Source organism: Podarcis gaigeae (assembly GCF_964106915.1).
Source record: "Podarcis gaigeae genome assembly, chromosome: 16".
Lineage (NCBI taxonomy): Eukaryota > Metazoa > Chordata > Lepidosauria > Squamata > Lacertidae > Podarcis > Podarcis gaigeae.
In genome coordinates, this window is record NC_139693.1 from 24,843,367 (window position 1) to 24,870,268 (window position 26,902).

The 26,902-nt window shown below is 48.6% G+C and overlaps 2 protein-coding genes across 3 annotated transcripts in view; one reads left to right on the forward strand and one right to left on the reverse strand.

The window, feature by feature from the left end:
* Window positions 1-349: 349 nt before the first annotated feature.
* On the forward strand, window positions 350-20,502 carry P2RX2 (purinergic receptor P2X 2; the record flags this gene model as incomplete). Of its 2 annotated transcripts, XM_083717477.1 has the most annotated exons (12): window positions 350-480; window positions 3,601-3,736; window positions 5,823-5,894; window positions 7,067-7,133; window positions 7,831-7,924; window positions 9,079-9,159; window positions 9,403-9,541; window positions 14,367-14,497; window positions 17,188-17,278; window positions 18,567-18,632; window positions 18,745-18,822; window positions 20,283-20,502. In XM_083717477.1, 12 exons carry the CDS (start codon window positions 350-352, stop codon window positions 20,385-20,387), a joined length of 1,191 nt encoding a protein of 396 aa, XP_083573603.1. In that variant the 3' UTR covers window positions 20,388-20,502. The 2 variants fall into 2 exon arrangements, with proteins under 2 accessions (XP_083573603.1, XP_083573604.1); XM_083717478.1 differs by lacking the exons at window positions 350-480; window positions 3,601-3,736 and adding an exon at window positions 5,304-5,439.
* A 3,923-nt stretch (window positions 20,503-24,425) lies between these two features.
* Window positions 24,426-26,902, reverse strand: part of POLE (DNA polymerase epsilon, catalytic subunit) — a 79,919-nt gene continuing 77,442 nt past the window's right edge. Inside the window, exons 49-51 of the mRNA XM_083716752.1 lie at window positions 26,704-26,829; window positions 25,717-25,806; window positions 24,426-24,982 (exon numbers count right to left, since the gene is read on the reverse strand). Coding sequence (XP_083572878.1) covers window positions 24,869-24,982; window positions 25,717-25,806; window positions 26,704-26,829 — 330 coding nt within the window. The 3' untranslated portion in view covers window positions 24,426-24,868. The remainder of the gene's footprint in view (window positions 24,983-25,716; window positions 25,807-26,703; window positions 26,830-26,902) is intronic.

Genomic DNA, 26,902 nt, shown 5'->3' on the forward strand with positions numbered 1-26,902 from the left:
TCTGGCCACAGAGGGCGCCACGGCCACAGGGATGAGAGTCTATTGTCTTGCTCCAAAGGAGCCTCCAGGCAGATGTGATTTGGTCCATGCAAAAGGAGCAAGCAGGGAGGAGGTGGTCTCCCTGGCGTGGACCAGAATGTGGAAACTGAGGATGGGGTGGTTCTTACTGGGACACGGTGAGCAGAGCCTGATGGAGTGAAACACTATACGGTTGCAGCAGGGAGTGCTAGATCCACATCATCACTATCACACCTCCTCAGAAGAAGACCTCAGGGGGTTTGTGTGCTGCTGTTTGCCTGGAGTGTGCCCCCATTCCCACCCCCACGCTTCCAACCCTGGGGGGAAATACATGATGGGGTGCCTGGATTATTTCTGGGAGTTCTGGAACTACGAGACTCCCAAGGTGATTGTGGTGAAGAACAGGAACCTTGGGGTCATCTATAGACTTGTTCAGCTCCTCATCCTGGTCTATTTCATCTGGTAAGTCTGGGCTGTCTATGGGAAGTGTTGCAATCCGGTGACTTTTTTTTTGAGACTCAGAACTGAGCATTTGGATAGAGCTCAGTTGGTGTCGACAGTGCTCCCCCCCAAAAAAAAAAATGTTTAGGGGTGCTCCTCTCATTTTGACTCCAGAAAATCACAATTTGATAGTTCAAATTGGGGTAAATAAATACAGTAAATGGACAAAAGTACAAAGATTCACAAAATGTGTGGGGTATGCGTACCCCTGCGTCCCCCCCCCCCGAAAAAAGCACTAGGTGCCATAACACCAAGGTTGTATGTTTGATCCCAGCTGCATATTCTTGCATTGCAGACGATTTGGCTAGAAGATTCTCAGGGTCCTTTTCAACTCTACAGTTCTAGGATCAGAACTGAATGGGGTGGCCAGTGATGGGAAAATATATTTTCTGTTAACTTTCTTATAAATGTGGGAAGTGAGCCCTGTGCATTTTGCGTGGGGAGGGACTTTTGGTTGTCTTGCTTAGTGGGCTCCTATATTTGCTTTTTAACTTGTTCATCGATTATCTAGAATTAGGGGTGAGCAGTGAGGTGGGGGCGTTTGCTGATGTTACTAAATTGTTCAAAGTTGTTAGAAGAAAGAGAGATTGCTGAGAGCACAAAAAAGGACCTCTCTCCAAACTGAGCGAACGGGCAGTAAAATGGCAAATACAATTCAGTGTCAGCAAATGTAAAGTCAGGGCAAAAAATAATAATCTTAATTTCATATAGACGCTTATGGGATCTGAACTGGCAGCGACGGACCGGGGGCAAGAGTTTGGGATTGTACCAGATATCTTGGGGAATATGTCAACCTAGTGTGTAGTTTTGCTGTGAAAAGGGCAAAGCCCATGCTACAGATAATTCGGAAAGGAATCGAAAATAAATCTGTCAGTATCATAATCAGTGCTATTTTTCTAGAAATAGAGGGGCCGGAACTCACCATGAATGCCTCCCTTGTTCTCTTATACAGTGGTACCTCGGGTTACAGATGCTTCAGGTTACAAATGCTTCAGGTTACAGACTCCGCAAACCCAGAAATAGTACCTCGGGTTAAGAACTTTGCTTCAGGATGAGATCGTGCTCCAGCGGCACGGCAGCAGTGGGAGGCCCCATTAGCTAAAGTGGTGCTTCAGGTTAAGAACAGTTTCAGGTTAAGAACGGACATCCAGAACGAATTAAGTTCTTAAGCCGAGGTACCACTGTATTATTATTATTATTACCACTGTAATGGCAACGGCGCCCTCCTGAGAGGTACTGGAATGGGATAAAAAAGCCCCATTGATACAAATTGATGGTGTGTGACCACATTTAGCGTACAGTTCTGGTCACCACACCTTAGAAAGGATATTGTAGAATTGGAAAAGTAGAATCGAAGAGATCAAGGGGATGATGGACTGACTACAGACGAGGAGAGGTTATAGCGTTTGTGACTTTTTAGTTTAGAGAGCAGGCAAGTAAGTGGCCACATGGTAGAAGTTTTTAAAAATTATGCATGGCTGCTTCTTCTTCTTCTTCTTCTTCTTCTTCTTCTTCTTCTTCATCATCATCATCATCATCATACCCCACCATCTGGCTGGGTTTCCCCAGCCACTCTGGGCAGCTCCCAACAGAATTTTAAAAACACGATAAAACATCAAACTTTAAAAACATCCCTAAACAGGGCTGCCTTCAGATGTCTTCTAAAAGTCAGATAGTTGTTCATTTCCTTGACATCTGATGGAGAGGATGGATAGAGAGAATATTTCCTCCCTCTCTCAGAACACTAGAACTAGTGGACATCCCCTTTGTTGGAAGATTCTGGAGAGATAAAATGAAGTGCTTCACACAATGCAGAGTTCAACTTTGGAACTCACTGCCACAGGAGGCAGCAATGGCCACCAACTGGAGGATTGGACAAATTCAGGGAGGAGAGGGCTATCGATGGCTGTGAGCAATGATAGCTATGCTCTGTCTCCACAGCTGGAGGCAGCAGTGCTTCTGAATCCCAGTTGCTGGGAACCACAGGCGGGGGAAATGTTGCTCTTATGCTCAGGTCCTCCTTGTGGGGTTTCCCCCAGGCATCTCGGCGGCCACTGTGAGAGCAGGAGGCTGGACTAGGTGGGCCAGTGACCTGACCCACCAGGCTGTCCTTATGTTGTTAATACAAGGTTTTAGTCTTTCAGGTGTTCTAGGAAAAAACTGCTCCTTTTCCCTTATGGGGTATCCAGGAGCCTGTTATAGAGTCCTTAAGTGGGTTCCCTATCGGTAGGAGAAAGTAACAGAGGCCAACCAGAGAATATTAAGAAGCAAAGCGGCTAGTAAGCCTGATCTTTATTAAACTGTTGGAACAGGGTCCCCACTCACCACACGCAGGAGGGAGAGAGAACCTCGAACAACGGTGTGCAAGCCCTTATACAGTGGTACCTCTGGTTACATACTCTTCAGGTCACAGACTCCGCTAACCCAGAAATATTACCTCGGGTTAAGAACTTTGCTTCAGGATGAGAACAGAAATCGGGCAGCAGTAGCGCGGCAGCAGCGGGAGGCCCCATTAGCTAAAGTGGTGCTTCAGGTTAAGAACAGTTTCAGGTTAAGAACACACCTCCAGAACAAATTAAGTACGTAACCAGAGGTACCACTGTATAGACTTTTGAAATTGCCCAAGACCACCCCAAAAAACATCATACATACATCATATGAAGGAGGCGGTCTACAGCAGAAATACATCACAGGAGGCGGTCTACAGCAGAAATCCTATCTGCCAGGATACCTGACAATGGTCACTGATTGCTTTACCTGGGCAGCCTGACCATTCTTGTGTGATGGTAAATACTTTAGCTCCTGAATCCACTCCAAAGGCTCACTGTATGCATATACAAATATGCCCTTAGGACAGGTAAGCAAAAGACAGTGGAGAGGTTTTCCCATTTCCTTCCCCCTTCAGAGAAATATTGACGAGTCAAAATGGCTTCAGGATTGTTCTCCTGTACTATTTCAGACATGTGGTTTATATACTTATGTATGTGTTTGCCTTGTACGTTTATGAGCATTTATTTTATATCTGGGACCTTAGAATTCTTATAACAAAGGTGCAACAAGGCTCTTCTGGTTTCTCAACAGGTACGTGTTTATCATCCAGAAGGGCTACCAGGAGAGCGAGTCGGGCCCAGAAAGCTCCGTCATCACTAAAGTGAAGGGTGTCAGTCGCTCTCAGCACAAGGTCTGGGATGTGGAGGAATATGTGAAGCCTCCAGAGGTGAGCACACAAGAGCGCCCTCTGCAGACAGGAACACACACCTAAACTCAGTGGCGGAAGAAGCACAGGGATGTCGCCTCTGGATTGTGGGAGGCAAAAAGAGACAAATGGGTGTCCTCCTGTCAGGGGTACAAACTTGAATAGAATATTTTTTTGGGGGGGCTGCATAATCAATCACATGACATGACAAACACACACCATTTGAATGGCAATGCCCAGTAACTTGGGGTGGCCCAGCACCCTCAACTATTATATTGGGTGTGTGTGTGTGAAGGTACCCCAAGGAGTTGGCTCCTATGCCTCCAGATGGTTCTGGACTACAACTCCCATGATTCCTGATGTGGCCACAGGCTATGCTGGCTGGGACTGATGCATGCTGGGAAACCCAACCTCTGCAGGGCACCACAATCGTTCTCCCCGATGATAAGGTCTCCAACAATGCCATGTCATAAAAACCTGTGTTGGACTGTGGCGATCACACAGGGTCCCCGGACGTTTCACCGTCTATTGATCCCTGTGCCACCACTTTATTTCTCGCTGCCACCACCCAGGCCCTACCTGGTACAATACTGAGTCCAGCCAGGGTTAAATTGGAACATAAACTTCTGTTTATTTATTGCAGTTTAACAAGTGTGTGGTTTCATAAATGGTATCGGTCCATTACAATCATGGGGTGCCTATCCAGACCTATAACTTCCACTACCTGCTCTTACTCACTAAACCACCTCTCAGATATTTACTTGTCTTCCTAGCCTCTAACTGTTACTGACTCAGCTTATTTTGCTACACTAACTCAACCTACCCACAGACTCTATCCCAATTCACTCCCACTCCAACCAACCACCCACCTCCCAATGAACTCCTTCCTTCGCCCCTCCCAGAGCTGGTTTTATAGTCCCTCTGACTCCACCCCCTGGGTTCTGATTGGGTAACCTGTTTAACTATTTCACCTCCAGCACTCTCATGTGTTAACGTCACAGGGACATCGTGTAGAGCCTTTGGGGCAAAAATGGAACAAATGATCTGCCTCCAGAACCATTCTTTTTTGGAGGGGAGGGGGACTCCAGAACCCTTTTTTTTGGGGGGGGGAGAGACTCAATTATGTTTACTGGGTAACTCAAATAGGGAGAGTGCTGTGTACTTAGGTCCTGCTTGCAGGCTTTTCACTGAGGCAGGGCCAGCCCAACCATGAGGCAAGTTGAGGTGATTGCCTCAGGTGGCAGAATCCACAGGGGCAACAAATCCTAACTGTATCTTTATTCCCCCTTTGTAGATCCTCACTCACCTCTTCTTACCTGGTGGGAAAGGGACACCCATTTTGTGGTTTGCCTCAGGTTCCAAAATGTCTGGAGCCGGCCCAACACTGAAGTATCTGATTGGTCACTGTGAGAACTGGATTATCGGCTAGCGGGACACTGCCCCCCCCCCCTTTAGCCTGATCCAGCAGCCAGGTTCTCTTCTCATGTCCTAAAAGTGCCCAGGATTCTCACGAGGCCGATTGGTTGGGTGCTTTTCCCACAAACACCTTTGGTGAAGCATCATGCATACATCACAGATACATCATACATATGTCACAAACAGGGAAGGGTCATCTGGCAGAAACTGGTTTATCAGGTTTGCCTCTAACCCTCCCTTGCCCTCCACCATACACCCATTGAGTGATGCAATGGAAATATTTACAAGTTCCTGGTTTTCCAGGCCAGGTAATCGCACTTCTTTGTCCGGACTGAGAGCTAATCCATTCCTGGATGGTTTGCTATTTTTCCATGGGATGACTACCTGTCTGGCACCCATTTGCCAGGATGCCAGCAATTCTCTCTTGTCCTGGGGCTGCTGCGTACATGACCCCAGGTTTCAGGGACTATGGCTGTCTTTACTCATTTCCCAAGTTTCCCCTTGGTAGCTATTCCTTTCCTTGAGTCAAATGAAATTAGAATGGCGTGGTGTCGTGCGTTATGTGTTGCTTTGAGGAGACATTGTGTGCGTGGATAAAGGGTGGGTGGGTGCACACTGTGCGCTGGAGGGGCAACCCCACCATCATCATAAAAATTCGCGTAACACCTCTAACTCTCCGTCTTGTCTGCAGGGAGGCAGTGTTTTCAGCATCATCACCCGCGTCCAAGTCACCTCCTCACAGACTCAGAACACCTGCCCCGAGGTAGGAATTGGCTGTTCTAAATATTTCACAACCCTGATTGGCTATCCGCTTCCCGATTCCTTTATCTCAAAAGTTTGCCCAGTCATCAAAAGAGGCGCTACGAACCATCCTGTTGAGGCAGATGTTGTGGCCCAGGAACTGTGGATCTTGCTGTGCTTCTAACTGTGGGAATATTCAAGGAGGCAGGAGAGGATTTATTGCTTATTAATATCCTTCCTAACTTGCCCTAGCAAGTTTCTTTACTTTGCAGAGTTTCACATCCCCCTTTTAAACGCACAGCGGATAACTGGTTGCAGGCTTGTGTAAGCCTCTCACTGTTAGGTTCCTGGTAAGTTCCCTTATATCTCTCTTAAAAGAATAAACACACCACAATCTTGTGTAAAGTATATAAAAGTTGTTTACTCACATCAGTTCACAGTTGGATCCCTGAAGGCAGACTTAGTTACAAAGCATATACATATGGATCTATCCCAAATGGGGATAATCCCAGTGTTGGCTGGAAGCCAACAGAGCGTCTCTAGCTAAAAAGCTGCTCTAACGACGGAGGAAGTCAAAGAGTGTGTGTGTGCAACGTGCCCTGCCCTTTGGTACCTGGACAGGTAAGGTCACACCCACCTCTTGTTGTTGTTTAGTCATTTAGTCGTGTCCGGCTCTTCGTGACCCCATGGACCAGAGCACGCCAGGCACTCCTGTCTTCCAATGCCTCCTGCAGTTTGGTCAAGCTCATGCTGGTAGCTTCGAGAACACTGTCCAACCATCTCGTCCTCTGCCGTCCCCTTCTCCTTGTGCCCTCAGTCTTTCCCAGCTGCCTTGCTGTGGCAAAGGGGCTTAAATAACTCAGAGAAGCTATGAGGTATGCCGTGCAGGGCACCCAAGATGGACAGGTCATAGTGGAGAGTTTTGACCAAACATGATCGACCTGGAGCAGGAACCAGCAAGCCACTCCAGTATCCCTGCCAAGAAAACTCCATGGACAAAGACAACAGGCACACCCACCTCTAGTCACATGCAAAGGAAGTATGTCCCAGCCAGGAGGAAACAGGAAGTTTTCGACTGGCTGAACCAAACATTCCCCCGCATGTCCACTCTAGGAAAACAAGGAATGTTGTACTTGACTGCTACTTATGTATCATATCCCACACTAACTACCCTCTCTTGTCCACCTTTTGCAGAACGTGAGGGCTCTGTGCCGCTCCGACAGGGACTGCCATGCAGGAGAGATGGATATGCTGGGCAATGGTGAGCAATGGGGTTGTCTCGTGACAGGAACTGGCGTAACTCAGGCTCTAAGCTAGCGAGTTGTGAAATCCCTGGCTTGGCTCTCTCCTGGGTTTTTAGCCATTTATTTCTTTTCTTGCATCTGTACTCTGCTTTTCACCTGTTGTGGAACCTTGGGTTTTCCCCAGGTGTGCATGCAATTCCCAGGTGGCCACCCATCCAGGCACTGAGCAGGTTTAGACATTCAGCAAGGTAGTGCCTCTCCAGACCATGTCTTGGGACCCACAACTACAAACTTCCCAATCTTATACCTTCCAGATGTTCGTGAACTACAACTCCTACTAACCCCAGCCAGCAGCATCATTTGAGACTACAACTCCCATCAGCCCCAGCCAGCAACATCATTTGTGACTAGACCTCCTATTAGCCCCAGTCAGCACAGCCATTTGGAACTACAGTTCCCATCAGCTCCAGTCTCCGCAGCTGCATGACACTACGGCTGATGGGGGCACAGCTGCCCTGACTGGGGCTGCTGGGAGTTGTAGTTCAAAACATCCAGCATTTACCAGGTTGGGGAAGGCTTTCTAGTGCAGACACCGTTCCCCCAGATGCCATCCCTCCTGGCAATATTGACGTGACAACACCCCATCAGGCTCAAAAAATGGGATTGTGGGGTGACTAGCTTTCACCTGTGCCCCTGTTCTTTCATTCCTTATAGGAGAGAAGACAGGGCACTGTATCTCCTATAACTACAGCATGAAAACCTGTGAGATTAGAGCTTGGTGCCCTGTGGAGGACGCAGCATCTGTCAGGTAAGGAGGGACATGGAGATAAACAGAGATAATAATAATAATAATAATAATAATAATAATAATAATAATAATAATAATAATTTATACTCTGCTCATTTGGCTGGGTTTCCCCAGCCACTCTGGGCAGCTCCTAATTGAATTAAAAGCGCAATAAAACATCAAACACTAAAAACTTCCCTAAACAGGGCTGCCTTCAGCAGGGCCGGAGGAAGGGGGTGCGGTAGGTGTGGGTCGCCCTGGGTGTCACCACAGGGGGGGGGGTGACAAAATGCCAGGTGGCACTCACCACAGGGCCTGCAGTGCACCCGAGCCACGCCTCTCTCCTGGGAGAGACAGTGGCTTAGGCGCACGCAGGATCTGCGCTGCCCAAATGGTCCGCCCGCTGCCTCCCCACTAGCTGTAGGGCAGCTGAGTGGGAGGAGGCAGGCAGACTCCAGAGGCCCTGTGTTGTGCCCTGCCCCTATGGGCGGTTTCGCCCCACCCTAGGCACGCCGCCCCAGGTGCCGAGCAGCTTTCTCCACTGCTGTACTTCAGATGTTTTCTGAAAGTCAAATAGTTGTTTATTTCCTTGACATCTGATGGGAGGGCGGGCGCCACTACCATTGGTCCTCTGCCTAGTTCCCTGTAACTTCACTTCTTGCAGTGAGGGAACCACCAGAAGGCCCTCGGAGCTGGACCTCAGTGATTGAACAATGGGGGTGGAGACGCTCCTTCAGGTACACTGGACCGAGGCCGTTTAGGGCTTTAAAGGTCAGCACCAACACTTTGAATTGTGCTCAGAAATGTGTTGGGAGCCAATGTAGGTCTTTCAGGAAAAGTGGTACAGTGGTACCTCAGGTTACAGACGCTTCAGGTTACAGATGCTTCGGGTTACAGACTCTGCTAACCCAGAAATAGTACCTCTATTTTTGGTTGAGAACTTTGCTTCAGGATGAGAACAGAAATCGTGCGGTGGCAGCACAGCGGCAGCAGGAGGCCCCATTAGCGAAAGTGGTGCCTCAGGTTAAGAACAGTTTCAGGTTAAGAACGGACCTCCAGAATGAATTAAGTTCTTAACCCGAGGTACCACTGTATATGTGTATGCTTGTGTGTGTGTTTGTGTGAGAGAGATCTTTTCTACCTTGACTTTAACAGCAGACATCTTTGCTTCCTAGTGAGAACTTGTCAAAGATGGCCCCAGAGTTCACTATCCTCATCAAGAACAACATCCATTTCCCTCGCTTCCGGTTTACCAAGTAAGAGCACCAGCGCATCCAGGTAGGGTTGGTCCTAGGCCCTTGGAGGGAAGTTCCCAAACTGGTTTCCAAAATCTTGACCTGCCCGGTGACTGCGATGCATGCAGAATGATGTCCGACAGCAGATTTGTCCATGTGTGTCAACTTGGCTTTTTCTGATGCACTTTTGCTGTGCCAGAAAAAGTCCGGCAGCACACAGGAGGAGAGTTTTTGCTCCTGATCCTTGTTCCGTCTTCTCTCCAGAGGGAACGTCAAGGACAACGACGACAGCTACCTGAAGAGCTGCACCTTCAACGAAACCACAGGCCTGTACTGCCCCATCTTCAAGCTGGGCTTCATTGTGGAGCAAGCGGGAGAGAACTTCACCCAGCTGGCTGAAAAGGTAAAGGTCGTGTAGGAATGTAGGAAGCTGCTTTGCAGAAAGTCAGGTCCATCTGGTTCAGAACTGGCCGGCCACCGTGTCTCTCCAGGGTTTCAGGCAGGCAGTATCTCCCAAGCCTACCTAGAGGTGCTGCTGGGAATGGAATGTTGGACCTTCTGCATGCAAAGAACATGTTGTATGTACCCTGAAAGAGAAGTTAGGTTTCTAGTCCTTATGATTGTAAGAAAAAAACAGTGGTACCTTGGTTCACAACCTCAGATTTGTATTGATTTGTATTGCAGCTGCCCACCTGCCTCCCCCTTGGCTACATCCATAGTGGGGCTTACATGGGCCCCCCAATATTTTACAGTGGTACCTTGGTTCTCAAATGCCATGGTACTCAAACAACTTGGAACCCAAACACTGCAAATCCGGAAGTAAGTGCTCTGGTTTGCGAACTTTTTTCGGAAGCTGAATGTACTCCATTTTGAGTGTTACACTTCCATTTTGAGTGTTACATTGAGGTCTGTCTGTTTTTGCTACTTATTTTGTTTTTGTGTCTCTTTTTTTGTTTTGTTTTTGTGACTGTGTGGAACCCAGTTCAGTTACTAACTGACTGATGTGTGTGACTGCAGTACATTGTTTATTGCTTTCACTTTATGGATCAATGGTCCCGTTAGATAGTAAAATTCATGTTCAATTGCTGTTTTAGGGGTTGTTTTTAAAAGTCTGGAACGGATGAATCCGTTTTGCATTACTTTCTATGGGAAAGCGCGCTTTGGTTTTGGAATGCTTTGGTTTTGGAATGGGCTTCCGGAACGGATTAAGTTTGAGAGCCAAGGTACCACTGTAGTGCTGAACTAAACATGTAGATTAGTATTCAAATAGATCCCTGGTCCTTCCAATGATTCTCCAGGGTTCCAGGAGTCTTTCCTACTAGGAGATGCTGGCAGGGATTGAACCTGGGACCTTCTGCATGCCAAGCAGGTGCTCTGCCACTGAGCTACCCTTCCGCTATTGCATCAGGGGTGCCTTCTTTCCAGCCAGGCCTTCCTGGTGGAATGTTCTTTCATGAGCAAGCGGTTAGTGAAGGCCACTCGCCAGTGTGGTGTAGTGGTTAAGAGCGGTGGACTCGTAATCTGGTGAACCGGGTTCGCTTCCCCGCTCCTCCACCTGCAGCTGCTGGGTGACCTTGGGCCAGTCACACTTCTCTGAAGTCCTTCAGCCCCACTCACCTCACAGAGTGTTTGTTGTGGGGGAGGAAGGGAAAGGAGAATGTTAGCCGCCTTGAGACTCCTTCGGGTAGTGATAAAGCGGGATATCAAATCCAAACTCCTCCTCCTCCTCCTCCTCCTCTTCTTCTTCTTCTTCAAATGATCTCTTTAAAAGGGAAGATGATTTTGCAGAGGAGAGATGCAGTGCTGGGGCCAGTGCTGTACATAATAACAAGGACGGCTTCGGGTTTGAGGAGACTCTTGGCAACATGCTGCTCACCTGTCATTCACCCGACGCCTCGCGCCTCCGAGCTTGGAGGCTTGCATTCGGCACTGAACTTGAACAGTGCCAAATGCAATCAAAGGAGTGACTGGGAACAAACTCAGTACCGAAAGCAAGTTGTGTTGCTTTTGTCAGGGGCAGGATCAGTATATATAATATATATATAATCAGTATATATAATAGGAGGGGGGCAGGAATCACATTAAAATGCTGATGGATTTTCATAAATCACAAACCCGTTTGAAAACACGGAGAACTGAACTTAAGTTTGGAAAAATTCTCACACTGAGAGAAACAGAAATTGACGGATTTGCCCATCGTCATATCTTCTGGCAACTTGGCAAGTTTGCCCCCTTCGGAAGCTCCAGCCTGATGCTTCCTGCTCCACAACCCCCGCCAATTTGTGGGATGCCCACAACCTCCCTCAGGTTGCCAATTCCGGGTAGCTGGCCGCCCTCTAATTGCCTTTCTCTTCATATCAATCAGCCCCAATTGACTCTCATCGCTCTCCTGGGATAGAGGGTATATTATCGGTTGCTTCAGTGAAGCTCATCTCTCAGCCATCCCGGCTGCTCCTAATCCCCGTGGGATTAGCTCTTCAGCTAGATGGACTCCACACTCTTACTTACCCGAGCAAGGATTTCATTGACCAGCGGACTAATGAAGTGGGGCAGAGAGTCAGTGTGGCCTAGTGGTTAGAGTGCTGGACAATCGCCTGGGAGAGCAGGGTTCAAATCCCTACTTGGCTGTGAAACTCTCTAGGTGCGACCTTGGGCCAGTCGTAGGCACATGAGAAGCTGCCTTATAGCGAGCCAGACCTTTGGTCCATCTAGCTCCATATTGTCTACACTGACTGGCAGCAGCTTGCCAGGATTTCAGGCAGGGGAGTCTCTCCCAACCCTACTGGAGATGCTGGGGACTGAACCTGGGACCTCCTGCATGCAAGACAGAAGAGCTGTGGCCCTTTCCCAGTAGCTTGCTCTCAGCCTTGCAGGGTTGCTGTGGGGGTTAAATGAGGAGGAAGAGAACCACATATGCCACTTTGAGCTCCCTGGGGTGAAAAAGGTGGGATATAAATGCAATAAACAAATGCTGCCAGGGTGTGAGGGGCAGTAGATTCTGTATCAACAGGATTGAAATGGAAACTGCCGATATCCTAAGGCCACCATACAAATCTATGGAGCAGCTGTGCTTGGAATATGGTGTGCCATTCTAGTCACCTCTCCTCAACATGGATACTGTAGAGTTGGAGAAGTTTCTTTCTTTTTCTTTTTTGACAATATAAGAAAGAAAGAAAGAAAGAAAGAAAGAAAGAAAGAAAGAAAGAAAGAAAGAAAGAAAGTGCACCCCACCACCGAGACCATTCCATTGTTACCATCTGACCTCCCAAAATTTCAACACCTCTTGCGGTAAAAGGTAAAGGGACCCCTGACCATTAGGTTCAGTCGTGACCAACTCTGGGGTTGCTTTACTCATCTCGCTGAGGGAGCCGGCGTACAGCTTCTGGGTCATGTGGCCAGCATGACTAAGCCGCTTTTGGCAAAACAGAGCAGCGCACGGAAATGCCGTTTACCTTCCTGCCAGAGCGGTACCTACTTATCTACTTGCACATTGATGTGCTTTCGAACTGCTAGGTGGGCAGGAGTAGGGACCGAGCAACGGGAGCTCACTCCGTTGTGGGGATTTGAACCGCCAACCTTCTGACTGGCAAGCCCTAGTCTCTGTGGTTTAACCCACAGTGCCACCCATTTGGCCCTTTTCCATTTTAACAGTACAAATTCTACAAACACCCTCCGTATCTCCTCAAAATCATTTCTCTGGCATATTCCCCATCTTACCTTAATGGCACATGTTAATTTTTCACTAATAGCTATATCCCACACCTCTTTATACCACCTTTCCATTTTAGAGGAAGAAGGGCCTTCTTGGTGGTGGAATGCCCTGTGGAATGCCCTCCCATCAGATGTCAAGGAAATAAACAACTATCTGACTTTTAGAAGACCTCTGAAGGCAACCCTCTTTAGGGAAGTTTTTTAATGTGTGATGTTTTATTCTGTTTTTAACCTGTTGGGAGCTGCCCAGAGTGGCTGGGGAAACCCTGCCAGATGGTGGGGTATTAACAACAACAACAACAACAACAACAACAACAACAGTATATTATATTTTGCTTGCCCCTTCTACTTCCTAGCTATAATAATTTGTGCAGCTGCCAATAAATTTGGGAGCAAGTCCTTCGTAACCTGTGAACCTTCCACTCCGTCGTAAATTGATGAGAATGCTACCTCTAGACTTTTGGTCAGCTTTAACCCAGTGATTTCTGTTATCTCCTTAAACACCCTTTGCCAAAAAATTATACATATTTACACCCCACCACATGTGAACATAATTCCCTGTTTCCTGGCATCCCCTCCACCATAACACCAAATATTCCTTGTTTATTTGATTTAATCTGAGTTGGAGATGTTTCAACCAAAACGATCAAGAGCTTGGAGCAACTCCTGTGCAAGGAAAGTCTGCAGCCTTTGGGACGTTTTAGTTTAGAGAAAAGGTAAGAAGCGACATGATGGAATCTGATAAAATTACGCACCACTTGGAGAGAGCGGACAGAGAAAAGTTTCTCTCTCTCATAACACCAGAATTCGTGGACACCTGATGAAGCTGAATGTTGGAAAATCAGGACAGATAAAAGAAAGAACTTCACCGTGCTGCACTGTGTTAAACTGTGGAACTCACTGCCACAGGAGGCAGCAATGGTCCCCAACTTGGATGGCTTTAAAAGAGGATTGGACAAATTCATGGAGGATAAAAGGCTCTCACCAGCTCCCAGTTACCCTGGCTGTGCACTACCTCCATTGACAGAAGCACCATGCCTTTAAATACCAGCTGCTGTGAACCGCAAAGTGGGAGGATGCTGTTCAATTTGGGTCCTGCTCCTGGGCTGCCCAAATGTGCTTCTGTTTGGCCCATGGGAGGAGAGCAGGAAGATGGGAAAAGGCAGGTTGTTGGCCTGAGCCAAGAGTACTATCATCAAATTGCATTTTATGATCCCTTTCTGCAAACTCGCACCTCCACTTTCTTTTCTTTTTTTTTAATTGCTTTATTGATTGGAAAGAAAGAAAAAACAGTCAACAAAGGAAAAACAACAACAAAGGATGATACAAATTACCAAAAAATACATTAATTTCTCACAGCACAACTTCTATTATGACTTCCAGTCACTCCATCGAGAGTCCCAGGTTTCTGTTGAGTAGCCCAGTTTTCATTATCCCTTCAAACTTCTCCCAAATTCTGGGTCTAGGTGTTTGGAAAGAGGTCCTCTCCCTTTGCTGACCCCGCTTTCCCTCGGCAGGGCGGCGTGATTGGGGTGATCATTAACTGGAATTGCAACCTGGACCTGCCGGATACGATGTGCAACCCCCGCTATTCCTTCCGCAGGCTGGACCCCAAGTGGGCCCAGGCCTCCTCTGGATACAATTACAGGTAACAGCACATCCTTATTCTGGAAGGAAAGGCTCCAGCTGTTTTGCTATCTTGGCAAAGGAGGATCCCTTACTTGTGTTACAAGAAAAAGCTGTTTCTTTTCCCTTCTGGGGTATCCAAGAGCCCATATAGAGTCCTTAAGTGGGTTCCCTATCGGTAGGAGAAAATAACAGAGGCCAACTATATTGAGAAGCAGAGCGGCTAGTAAGCCAGATCTTTATTCAAGGAACAACAGGGTCCACACTCACCACACGCAGGAGGGAGGAGGAACCCAGAACATTGGTGCGTAAGCCCTTATATAGACTTCTGAAATCGCCCACCCTGTAGCCCAAGACCACCCCCCAATACATCATACATACATCACAGAAGGAGGCTGTCTACAGCAGAAATACATCACAAGAGGCTGTCTACAGCAGAAATCCTGTCTGCCAGCATACCTGACAATGGCCACTGATTGCTTTACCTGGGCAGCCTGGCCTTTCTTGTGTGGTGGTTAAAACTTTAGTTCCGGAGTTCCAGGTCACAGGCTCACTCTATTCATACACAAATACACCCTTGAGACAGGTAAGCAAAAGACAGTGGAGAGGCTTTCCCATTTCCTTCCTCCTTGCAGAGAAATATTGGAGGTCAATTTGGGAGAGTCAAAATGGCTTCAGGATTTCTCTCCTGTACTATTTCAGACACGTGGTTTATATATTTATGTATGTGTTTGCCTTGTACAGTGGGACCTCAGGTTAAGAACTTAATTCGTTCTGGAGGTCCGTTCTTAACCGGAAACTGTTCTTAACCTGAAGCACTACTTTAGCTCATGGGGCCTCCCGCTGCCACACAATTTCTGTTCTCATCCTGAAGCAAAGTTACTATTTCTGGATTAGCGGAGTCTGTAACCTGAAGTGTCTGTAACCCGAGGTACCACTGTACATTTGTGAGCATTTATTTTGTATCTGGGACCTTAGAATTCTTATAATACTTGTATTGTTTGTGTTGGTGGGATGTATTGGTGCATTTCAGTGGTGTGTGGTGAAACTTTTCGTAGGGCCAGAGGTGCCAGCATGCAATGGCGATTGGGGAGGGCAGAAGCTTCCTGGGCTCCGGGAAGAGGGCACCAGGCTTTAATACACTAATTTACCTGGAACATTTGGGGGACTAGTCTAATCCCCCTGGTCCACTGACCAGATGCCACTGGTGCATTTGTGTGTTTGTGCATCTCCTGGCTCGCTTGTACGGGGCCAGAGCCAACACAAGACATTTAGCTGCCCGAAGGTGATCAGAGCAGCCTCTTGTTCCACACTGATCCGCGTAGAGATAACTCCGCAGGGCAACCCCTTAGCCGTGGAGCTGGAATTTAGTACCCAGTTTGTTCCAGTCGCCAATCAGATGCCTCCAGGATGCCCACAAGCAGCGCATGAAAGCCATAGTTCTCCCACAGTGCTGTTGCTTCCATGTGGCCACCATGCTAAACCAGGGGGCAGCAAACTGTTTCAGCAGGGGGCCCTGTCCACTGTCCCTCAGACCATGTGGGGGCCCAACTATATTTTGGGGAAAAAATATGAATGAGAGCCAGTGTGGTGTAGTAGTTGAGAGCAGTGGACTTGTAATCTGGTGAACTAGGTTCGTTTCCCTGCTCCTCCACATGCAGCTGCTGGGTGACCTTGGGCTACTTCTCTGAAGTCTCTCAGCCCCACTCACCTCACAGAGTGTTTGTTGTAGGGGAGGAAGGGAAAAGGAGATTGTTAGCTGCTTTGAGACTCCTTAGGGTAGTGATAAAGCAGGATATCAAATCCAAACTCTTCCTCCTCCTCTTCTATGCCCCACAAATAACCCAGAGATGCATTTTGAATAAAAGGACACATTCTACTCATGTAAAAACATGCTGGTTCCTGGACCGTCTGCGGGCCAGATTTAGAAGGCGATTGGGCTGGTTCCGGCCCCTGGGCCTTAGTTTGCCTACCCATGCGCTAATCAGATTGACCTTCCTATTCCTCCTTCAAATTTGTCTGATCCCCTTTCAAAGCCCCACCACCACCAATAGCAGCCATTCCCACATCTCATGGCAGCCAGAGCTATGATGTAAGCAGTAGAAGGAAGAGGGGGTCATGTAGCTTGAGCTGACCTGCGTGCAAGGGAGGGTTTTTCTTTTGCAAAGGGTGTTGCAGGTTCCACACCATCCAAGGCCTGGAGCCCCTCTTCCCAGCCCCGATCTGCTGACATTAAGACACATAGCTCTGGGGAGTGGGGGACCTTCTTCAGCTTGAGGGTCACATTCCCTTCTGGGTGGGTGGGGGGAACATGCCAGGGCCAGGGCCAAAAGTGGGGGGAGTAGGCTTGTTTCTCCAGCTCCCTATCAGTCCTCCATCCACAGAAGCAAGAGGCATGATCAGAGTTCAAAGGCTCATTCTAGTGAGGGGTGTGGCCGGGGGAGGGAAGAGTACACATACATTCTGTGACATCACAGGCGTTCAGCCAATGAGTGAGTGGAGCAGCACTCACCATTATAATAGTGACCTTTTAAGCTCCCAACATTTTCTACCAGGCGGTGTATGTTTAGGTGGGGGAAGTAAGTATTTTCTCAACAGCCTTGCTTGCTGCCAATGCAGCCATGCAGGAGGGCCAGGTTTCTCTTTGCCAAGGTTCTGGGCATTTTATGGCAGCAGCCAGCCTAGCTCACACCCCTTGCTTTTGACCCCCAGGTTTGCCAAGTACTACAAGCACAGGGGCAAGAGCACCCGCACCTTGATCAAGGCTTACGGCATCCGCATCGATGTGATTGTGCACGGGCAGGTAAGGGACAGAGATGCTTGCTATAGGAGGGACATGTTAGATTTCTGTTTATGCCACTGTGCAGTTTTTGGAGTCACAAGACTCTGTTTACATTCCAGACTGTTGGAAGGCTCACGGGAGACAGAAGTTGATGTTACTGGTTTCCTGTTTCTTTGTAGCAGTTGGTTCATTGTCTCTCACAGAGAGAGGATGTATATTCTTTTCTGTCTGCGTAGTTAGAAATAAACATAGCGATGTAGCTTATATATTTCTCGTCCTTCTGCGGCTGTATGGATACTTTGTGTAATGGGAAAGTGCCTGGAGCCTCATCAAAGGCTTACGTCGTTAATCACCGTTGGAGGACATGTCCGCGGAGGAGTAGCTCAGTCGTACGCAAGTTCCGACAAGACATGGGGCTCGGCTACCGGGATGCAGGCGCTGAATTGCAAAAGTAGTTTTCGAAGTAGGGCTTGGGGGGGCGGGGCTGGAGGAACTGTTTTCAGGCTAAGGGCAGTCTTCCCTTACGGGCAAGCTTCAGGAATCACATGCCAGTAAAGGTTGGGGTGAAAGGTGAGGTTGGCAGGTACAAGAGAGGTGCAACAGGTACATCTCTATGTTACATCAGGGATGGCTGTGGTCTAAACCACGGAGCCTCTTGGGCTTGCCGATCAGAAGGTCGGTGGTTTGAATCCCCGCGACGGGGTGAGCTCCCGTTGCTCTGTCCCAGCTTGAAAGCATGCTAATGCAAGTAGATAAATAGGTACCACTGCGGCGGGAAGGTAAACGGTGTTTCCATGCGCTATGGTTTCTATCACTGTGCTCTGTTGCACCAGAAGTGGTTTATTCACGCTGGCCACAAGACCTGGAAAGCTGTCTGTGGACAAACGCCGGCTCCTTCAGCCTGAAAGCGAGATGAGCGCCAGGACCCCATAGTTGCCTTTGACTGGACTTAACCGTCCCAGGGGTACCTTTACCTTTACAGTAGACTACATTCTGCGGGAGGTTTGTGGGCACTCCTCCATGCTCACCTGTCCCTCACCTGCCATCCAGGTAAGCCAGCAGCATGACCCTGGTTCAAGGACATGTTCCAGACATGTCAAAAGCACTATTGTCATTATCATTTATTTATTTACTTTGACTAGCCAAAGCCACTACAAAGGACAAAATGCACAAAACAGAGTAGAAGCAGAATAAAATGCGTCGCACAGTCAAAATTGTCATCCAAACCAGACATACTGTCACATCAGTTAAATTCTTCAAGGTCACTGCAAGCAGGGCTAATAGTGATTCTGTCCCTTTCTCCCCTTAGGCAGGGAAGTTCAGCCTTATCCCCACAATCATTAATCTGGCCACGGCGCTGACGTCAGTGGGAGTGGTGAGTATTGTGGACCGTGGCCTCCTCTCTCTTGCTTCATTCAATTAAAAAATAAAATTAAAAAAGACTTTTCCTGCTCTGGTGTTGATTGATCACTCTCCTCCTCCTATAGGGCTCCTTCCTCTGCGACTGGATCTTGCTGACCTTCATGAACAAGAATGAAGTCTACAGTGCCCGGAAGTTTGACCAGGTAGCAGGGAGGGTGCCCCTGAATGGATGGAACAGATGGGGCTCAGGCCATCCGTGATCCTAGACCCAAAATGCCCATGCTCTGTGGCAAATTCCCTGGGGAGCTCTGCCAACCCTGGGGCAGTCGAGAGGGGCAGGAGTTCTCAAAGAGCGCCCCTCTCACCTTGGCAGAACTGGGGCTCTTTCTCACACCAGCTTGTTGGCCAAGCGACATTCAACGATGGGCTATCCAAATGCACCTGAATGTTGCTCAGTGCACAGAGGAAAGAGCCCTGGAGGCTGGTCCATTAGAAGGGAAATGGGGCACTGCCCCACCAACCTCAGTCCGGTCTCAGCCAGCCCCACGACCTGCCTGCCTCCTTTCTTACAACCAGTCTGGTGTCTCTGCCTGCCATTGGTTCCACTTCCTGTATTGCAAGGGGTTGGACGAGATGATAATTCAGGTCCCTTCCAACTCTATAATTCTGATTAAAAACCCCCCACCTATTTATATTACACCCCTCCCTGCGCCAAAGAGCCCCAAGGCCTTTTTCATCGTTTGTGCTAAGAGTCCTCCATGCACCTAAAATGGAACAGTCTGTTCCATCATCTTGCTTTCCTGCGAGTGTAGGTCAGGCTGAACCATTGAGGGGGTGGGGTGAGCAAAGCAGTGCTTTACCCACCTCCCTGCCGACCAGTCTTCAGTCTCTAGGTGGCCTCTGGCTGGGTTGGGACTCTGATCAGTCTTGGAACTTTTATAAGAAAAAACTGCTCCTTTTCCCTTATGGGGTATCCAAAAGCCTGTATAGAGTCCTCAAGTGGGTTCCCTATCGGTAGGAGAAAATAACAGAGGCCATCTAGAGAATATTGTGAAGCAAAGCGGCTAGTAAGCCTGATCTTTCTTAAACTGTTGCAACAGGGTCCCCACTCACCACACGCAGGAGGGAGAACCCTGAACGATGGTGTGCAAGCCCTTATATATACTGTCTTTTTTGCTCTATAAGACACACTTTCCCCCTCCTAGCCCAAGACCCCCCCCTAAAAAACCACATCATACATACATCACAGAAGGCAGCGGTCTACAACAGAAATCCTGTCTGCCAGGATACCTGATAATGGTCACTGATTGCATTACCTGGGCAGTCTGGCCATTCTTTTGTGATGGGTAATACTTTAGTTTCCGAGTTCCAGGTCACAGGCTCACCCTATTCATACACAAATACGCTCTTAAGACAGGATTTATAACTGAAAAGACAATTGGAAGGGTTTCCCCATTTCCTTCCTCCTTGCAGAGGAATATTTGAGGTCACCGGGAGAGTCAACATGGCTTCAGGATTGCTCTCCTGTACTATTTCAGACATGTGGTTTATATACTTCTGTATGTGTTCGCCTTGTACATTTATGAACATTTAATTTATATTTGAGGCCTTAGGATTCTTATAACACTACTAATGGCTTGTTCCTTCTCCCACATCCGGCCAGATGCCCAAGCTCCAAGAGGGAACTCCGACGACGGACTGCAGCATCACCGATTCCTGCACTCAAGCCTCCTCGCCCGCAGACTCCAAAGCGCCCATCCATCTCTGAGGGTTCAGGAGCTCCTTTCCTGTCCCGTTTTCTCAGGATGGTCTTCTCTGCATCTGATAAAAGGCAGCTTCATTCTCCTGTGGCCCCTGGCACAATAAATCGAGTCGGTCCTGAAGGTGTCGGGAGAGGAGTCTCATTTTGACCACAAGACCGGTGGAATTCGTTCTTCTCAGGGTACAAAAACAGCCCTACGAAATTCCTGATAAAATGAGAGGAGCAGGGAGGAACTGAGCCATTGCAGACCTACAACCTGCCAGACCTGGCTATATGCCGGCGTTGCTGGATCAGACCAAAGGCGTATCTAATCTAGCATCGTGTTCTCAACAGTGGTCAACCCAAAGCCTCTTTTGGGAAGCCCACAAGCAATGCCTGAGTGCAGCAGGGCTCTCCTCACCTGTTGTTCACAGTAGTTGGTACACAAAGGCCCACTGCTTCTGTCTACCAACATAGCATGATCTCCCTTGCCTGGAACTCTAAAGAGTTGCTGCCAGTCAGCGTAAGAGACCCCTGGCCATTAAGTCCAGTCGTGGCCGACTCTGGGGTTGCGGTGCTCATCTCGCTTTATTGGCCGAGGGAGCTGGCATACAGCTTCTGGGTCATGTGGCCAGCATGACTAAGCCGCTTCTGGTGAACCAGAGCAGCACACGGAAACACAGTTTACCTTCCCACCGGAGTGGTACCTATTTATCTACTTGCACTTTGATGTGCTTTCGAACTGCTAGGTTGGCAGGAACAGGGACCGAGCAACGGGAGCTCACCCCGTTGCGGGGATTCGAACTGCCAACCTTCTGGTTTAACCCACAGTGCCACCCACGTCCCACCAGTCAGTGTAAACAAGATTAAGTTAGGCAGACCACTAGTTTGACGCAGCCTGTTCTTGTATGATTGAATCCTACCTGATAATACCCTTTGTTTTAAAACTGGGCTCAAAACCAGCTAAACTGAGTCTTCCTTCTCTTGTTTTTGCAGCACCCCCTCCTCCACAAACGTCCCGGCTTCTGCCATCAAAACTCACTTCCTCTGTTCCATTTGGGAATTGGAAATGAATACGTCATATATCAAGCCCACCAGCCGCTTCGCTCGACGGCAGGCGTTTGACCTAGCTAAGTGCTCACAGAGAAGCGCTAAGTCAATTAGAAAACCATTCAGAGGTAATTGAGCCAGCTTGGGGGAAGATATTTCTCCCCCTAATCAGATTGCCCACCTCTTCTGTTCCCAGAGCAAATCCCAACACATTATAGGCTCCCCTCAACCCCATTAAGGAGAGAACAGCAGCTGACAATAATTCTCCGGTTCCCTCCGCTCCCCCCCCCCAGCAAATATAAAAAATTCAGTATCTTTGTGGGGGGGGGGGGGAGTGTGATGTTATTCCAGAGGCAGCAAGTGGGCATTGCAAGACCCCTGGAAAAGCAGCAGCTCTCTGGGAACAAATTTCAGAAGAGGGGGAGAGTCCTTTTGGGCTTGGGGTCCTGCTTGCGAGTTTCATTTTTAAAACTATTTTTATCGAAAGTTTTCAACATATGAGACAATAAAAACCAAGCAACTATAAAAAAAAGGAATATAAACCCCCTCCTCTCAACTGCATCATATCCTTTATCCATAGTCATCCCTGGGATCTCAAATGCCTTGGTTCTCGAACAAATTGGCTCCTGAACGATCGAAACCCAGAAGTGAGTGTTCTAGTTTTTGAATGATTTTCAGAAGCCGAACATCCGGCACGGCTTCAGATCGGCTGCAGGACACTCCTTGGTTTTCGAACGGTTCCGGGAGTTGAACCGACTCCTGGAATGCATTTTGTTCGAGAACCAAGAGACAACTGACGACAGAAAAGCAGACCTTCTCAGATCTCACCTGGGAGTTTCTTTCTATCCTGTTGCTCAAACACAGAGCCCACCTGTCTGAGCTTTCTTTGCATGTCCTCGTCAATCCAAAACAGAGGGCTGTTAAAATTAAATATACAAAAGAAGCCATGCAGAAAAAGAGAGAAATAAAAGATACAGAAGAGAGGGAGAGAAAGGAAAGAGAAGGAGAGAGAAAGATACTTCCACCTCTCTATCTTCCAATTATATATATTACAATTACTCAAATTATTTAGCCCATACACTCCAGGGTAGTTACCCAGTTTTTCTCCTAAATGGCATTTTCTCAAATTTTTCATCCTAGGCCTCCAGAAAATCACTTTTCTCACTCAGCCAGCCCAATATAACTTTTCTTGCCATAATGGGCACCTGGTTGGCCATTGTGAGAATGGAATGCTGGACCAGATGGGCCACCGGCCTGATCCAGCAAAGCTCTCATGTCCTGAAGACGACGCAAACATACTTGCTGGACTCTTCCCCCTGAGGAAGAAGTCCCTTGGCATCCTCTTCGCAGGTACCCAAAAGGAGACTGCGGACGAAGATTTTTCCCTCCACACCGAGTAAACTTTAACCATCGCAGCATTTTTGGCACCCTTCCATCTCCTTCTCAAGGACAGGGGGAAAGAGAAAGAGTCAGGCAGATAAAAAAGACTGGCACTAATTGAATCACTCAGCTTTTGCAGTCTAATTAGTTTCCAGAATTCTTTGGAGAATTCTCAGGTTGCTCAGACTTTTTGAAGGGAATGTTTACTGATTCAGCTGTTTTTTTAAATATACAGTATATAAAAAAGGTCAGAGGTGGGGCCCCTCCAGAGCCACTCCCAGGTGTGCTCCTGGGTTTCCTGGAATCGTCACACCCACTGATGAATATCACAGGTATGGGGAAAGGGAGGCTTCACTGAGAGATCAAAGGCACAGGGCATGGCAGCAGTAGGGAATTGAGTATTATACTTTTATTTGATGAAATTAAATGAAGCTTTGGCCCTTCAGATGCCGAACTACATTTCCCATCAGCTCTGGCTAGCATGGTTGAAGGCCAGGGATGACAGCCTTCAGCTGCATTTTTAGTTTAGAGCAGTGGTTCCCAACCATTTTTCAAGCCATGCCCCACCTAAGCATCTCTCAAATCCTGATATCCTCCCCCCACCTGTGACATATAATTCTTATATTTCAAAAAGTGAACTCCTATCCATGTAGAGGAAGCCTCAAAGGCCATTAACTCTTAATAACTCATTCTCAAATTGCCCCCCCCCCAAAAAAAATCAAATTGCCCCCCTGTGGGGCATGTGCCCCACATAGGGAACCACTGGTTTAGAGAAAAGGCAAGAGGTGACATGATAGCAGTTTATAAAATGATGCACAGCAGGGAACAACTCTTCTTCCTCTCTCACGATGCTAGAGCTCGAGGACATCCATGTTTTTCCAGGACAGATACAAGTACTTCTTCATTCACGCAACTATGGAACTCACTTACACAGGAGGCAGTGATGGCAACAAACCTAAATGGCTTTCATAAATGACAAATTCATGGGAAAGAGGGCCGTGGACTGCTACTAGTCATGACGGTTATGCTCTGCCTCTGTGGTTGGAGGCAGAGGTGCACTTGTAGACGGTGCTGGAAACCGCAGGAGGGGAGAATTGCTCTTTTGCTCAAATCCTGCTTGTGGGTTTCCTACAGGCATCTGGTTGGCCACTGTGAGAATAGGATGCTGGACTAGATGAGTCATTGGCCTGATCCTGCAGGCAGGCTCGCACATGCAAACAAGAGGTGTGTGGGTGGCTCCATACTTGATTAGAACTACAGGGCTGGGAGATGCTTAAACGTCTTGCCTGCACTACTTCCCCAGGTCAGAATTGCCCCCCAGGATGCAGACTAGATGGGCCTTTGCAAATATCCAGTAGCCAGGCTCTCCTTAGGTGCTTCAATGCCCACTGGACAACCAGGTCTGCCTAGAATCCTGTGTTATCTCCCTATTAAAGGACTCCTTTAACAACCTTGATCAACGGCTGACAAGCAGCGGCTCCATGATGCTCTTGCAACTAAATGCAAAAGCTTCACTTATACTCACTGCAGAACAACGACAGGGACAGCCGCTGCTTTCCTAAACACAGCAGGAGAGTAGCGAGAGCAGGATTGAGAGTGTGTTTCTGTAGGACTAGGCATCTAGCATATTAGCAATTAACAACGTGGAAAAAGGGTTTATTTACAGCATTAAAAACACACACACACAAAAACACAGTATAAAATTGGGGCAAAAAAAAAAGAGAGTTCCGTGATTCAAGGCTTTTTTCAGTATCTTGCACTCCCAAATCCCAGCAAAAGGAGATGAAAGAAGCAGCAAGTTAGCTAGCCTATTTGTGGAGGCCTCTTCACTTGCTCCTGGTCTTGGTTTCAGAAGACGGTACCCTCCTCCCCATTTGCTCACCAGAAGGCATTGCCTGCTTCCCTGCAGCATGCAACAAACGTCAAGTCTCTGAATATTTTTGACCCAGGGCGAAGCTGAACCTGCAGCCTGGCCCGGACAATAGTCTAGGTCCCAGGACCCCATGGCAGGTGTGGGGGGGCTCTGACGCTGGGGTGCAGGTGTGCACCAGCCTGTCCACAGCGGCAGCATCCTCATCTTACAAGAGAAGCTGAGGGTTCATCTGAAGCAGCCATTTAATATTCTCCAGCAGGTAGCCCATGTTGTAGTGCCGGGCGATGCTTTGAAAGACCTTCAGCTGTTCCAAGAAGGCCTGTGAAAGTAAGAGAAGAAGAGGCAATGAGGGGAAGTTTCAATAGGATGGATCTGCTTGAGGCAAGGTAAAAGGTAAAGGACCCCTGGATGGTTAAATCCAGTCGAAGGCGACTATGGGGTTGCGGCGCTCATCTCGCTTTCAGGCCAAGGGAGCTGGCATTTGTCCACAGACAGCTTTCTGGGTCATGTGGCCAGCACGACTAAACAACTTCTGGCACCATGGGACACTGTGATGGAAACCAGAGCGCATGGAAATGCCGTTTACCTTCCCGCCACAGTGGTACCTATTTATCTACTTGCACTGCTCTGCTTTTGAACTGCTATGTTGGCAGGAGCTGGGACAGAGCAACGGGAGCTCACCCAGTTGCAGGGATTCGAACAGCCGACCTTCTGATCGGCAAGCCCAAGAGGCTCCGTGGTTTAGACCACAGTGTCACGGTAGAGGAAGGGACATAGCTTAGTGGGTGGGCACCTGCCTTGCATGCAGAAGGTCGCTGGTTCAATCCCCAGCATCTCCTTGCAGGGCCAGGAATATCCCCTCTTTCTGAAACCCTGGAGGGCTGCTACCAGTCAGTGCAGACAAACTTGAGCTAGATGGACCAATAAACTGACGCTGTATATGACAGCTTCCTGTTTCTGGGAGGAGAACAGCCACATCCAAGGGAAGGGGACTGTGATGGTTTGAGGAACAGGGTGGAGAAGGGGAGGTTGGCAGGGTCAACCAACACGTACCTTGGTGGGCAGCAGGAGGTCGAAATCTCCAGCGCAGCTGCAGTACACAGGCATGTGAGTGTCTTTGATGCCTTTGCACTTGAGGCACACCTGAAACACAAGCGGTGCATGGGATAAGGCCCTGCCTGCCTGCCTGCCTGGTTCACATGCTGCCCCTGCTGCACCTTGCAGTGTTTGAGCCCTCCTTGCTGGGGAGCAGCCTCAACCTCTCCTCCAGGGCAGAACCACAAAGCCAAAAAGGACCAGGAGGCCCCTGCCTGCACACAGAGTGCCAGAAAGCAGAAACAGCACCCCCCCATCCCGGCTTGGTGGGTCCAGATCATGGAATCACAGAGTTGGAAGGGAGCCCACAGGGCCTTCTAGTTTAACTCCCTGCAATGCGCAGGATGTCGCAAAGGGCAGGATGAGATAAGGGGCGCACAGGAAGTGCTTGCAAAACTGCAGGTGTGAAACTGCATGACTGAATGCTTCCCCCGTATACTAGGGAGGTGTGTGTATGTGCATTGCCTGTCTAGGTCAGCCTCTCCCAGCTTCGTGTCCTCTAGATCATAGAATCGCAAGATGGAAGTTACCCCCACAAGGGTCATCTACCCCCTGCAATGCAGGAATCATGGCTAAAGAATTCCTGACAGATGTCCACGTTTTGGACCATGGCAACCACCAGTGGAATATGTAGTCCAAAGCATTTGGAGAGCACCAGGTTGGGGAAGGCTGGCGTGTGTGTGTGTGTGTGTGTGTGTGTGCGCGCGCACACACACTCACTCTTTTCTTTAAGATATACTAGTTCTCAATATGGAAATTGCACAGAGAAAACTTCTCCAGCACCCACCAAGCTTCAGCAGACCAGTCTCATTAAATGCCTGGCCCCTGGTCTAGCTTGTGTTTCAGCGCTATCCGGGGTCAGGAATCAAGGGGGCATGGGGAGGTCGCAGGCGCTCCCACTGTGGTTGAGGAGCCGAGTGGGAATTGCCTCTCGTCTCTCCTTACCAGATCTTGAAGGGTGAAGGCCATCAGCTTCTTCTGCAGGGCTTCCACCAGGGCCATCTCAATGGCATCCGAGTCGTACTGGGCCTGGCAGTTGGAGCAGGCCCAGGTAGGAAGCACAGAGCCATCCTGGGAGGAAAGGGGGAGAGAGAGAGTGATGACTGTGAGAAGGCTCCAAGCTGGACAGGTTGAGCAGGAAGCT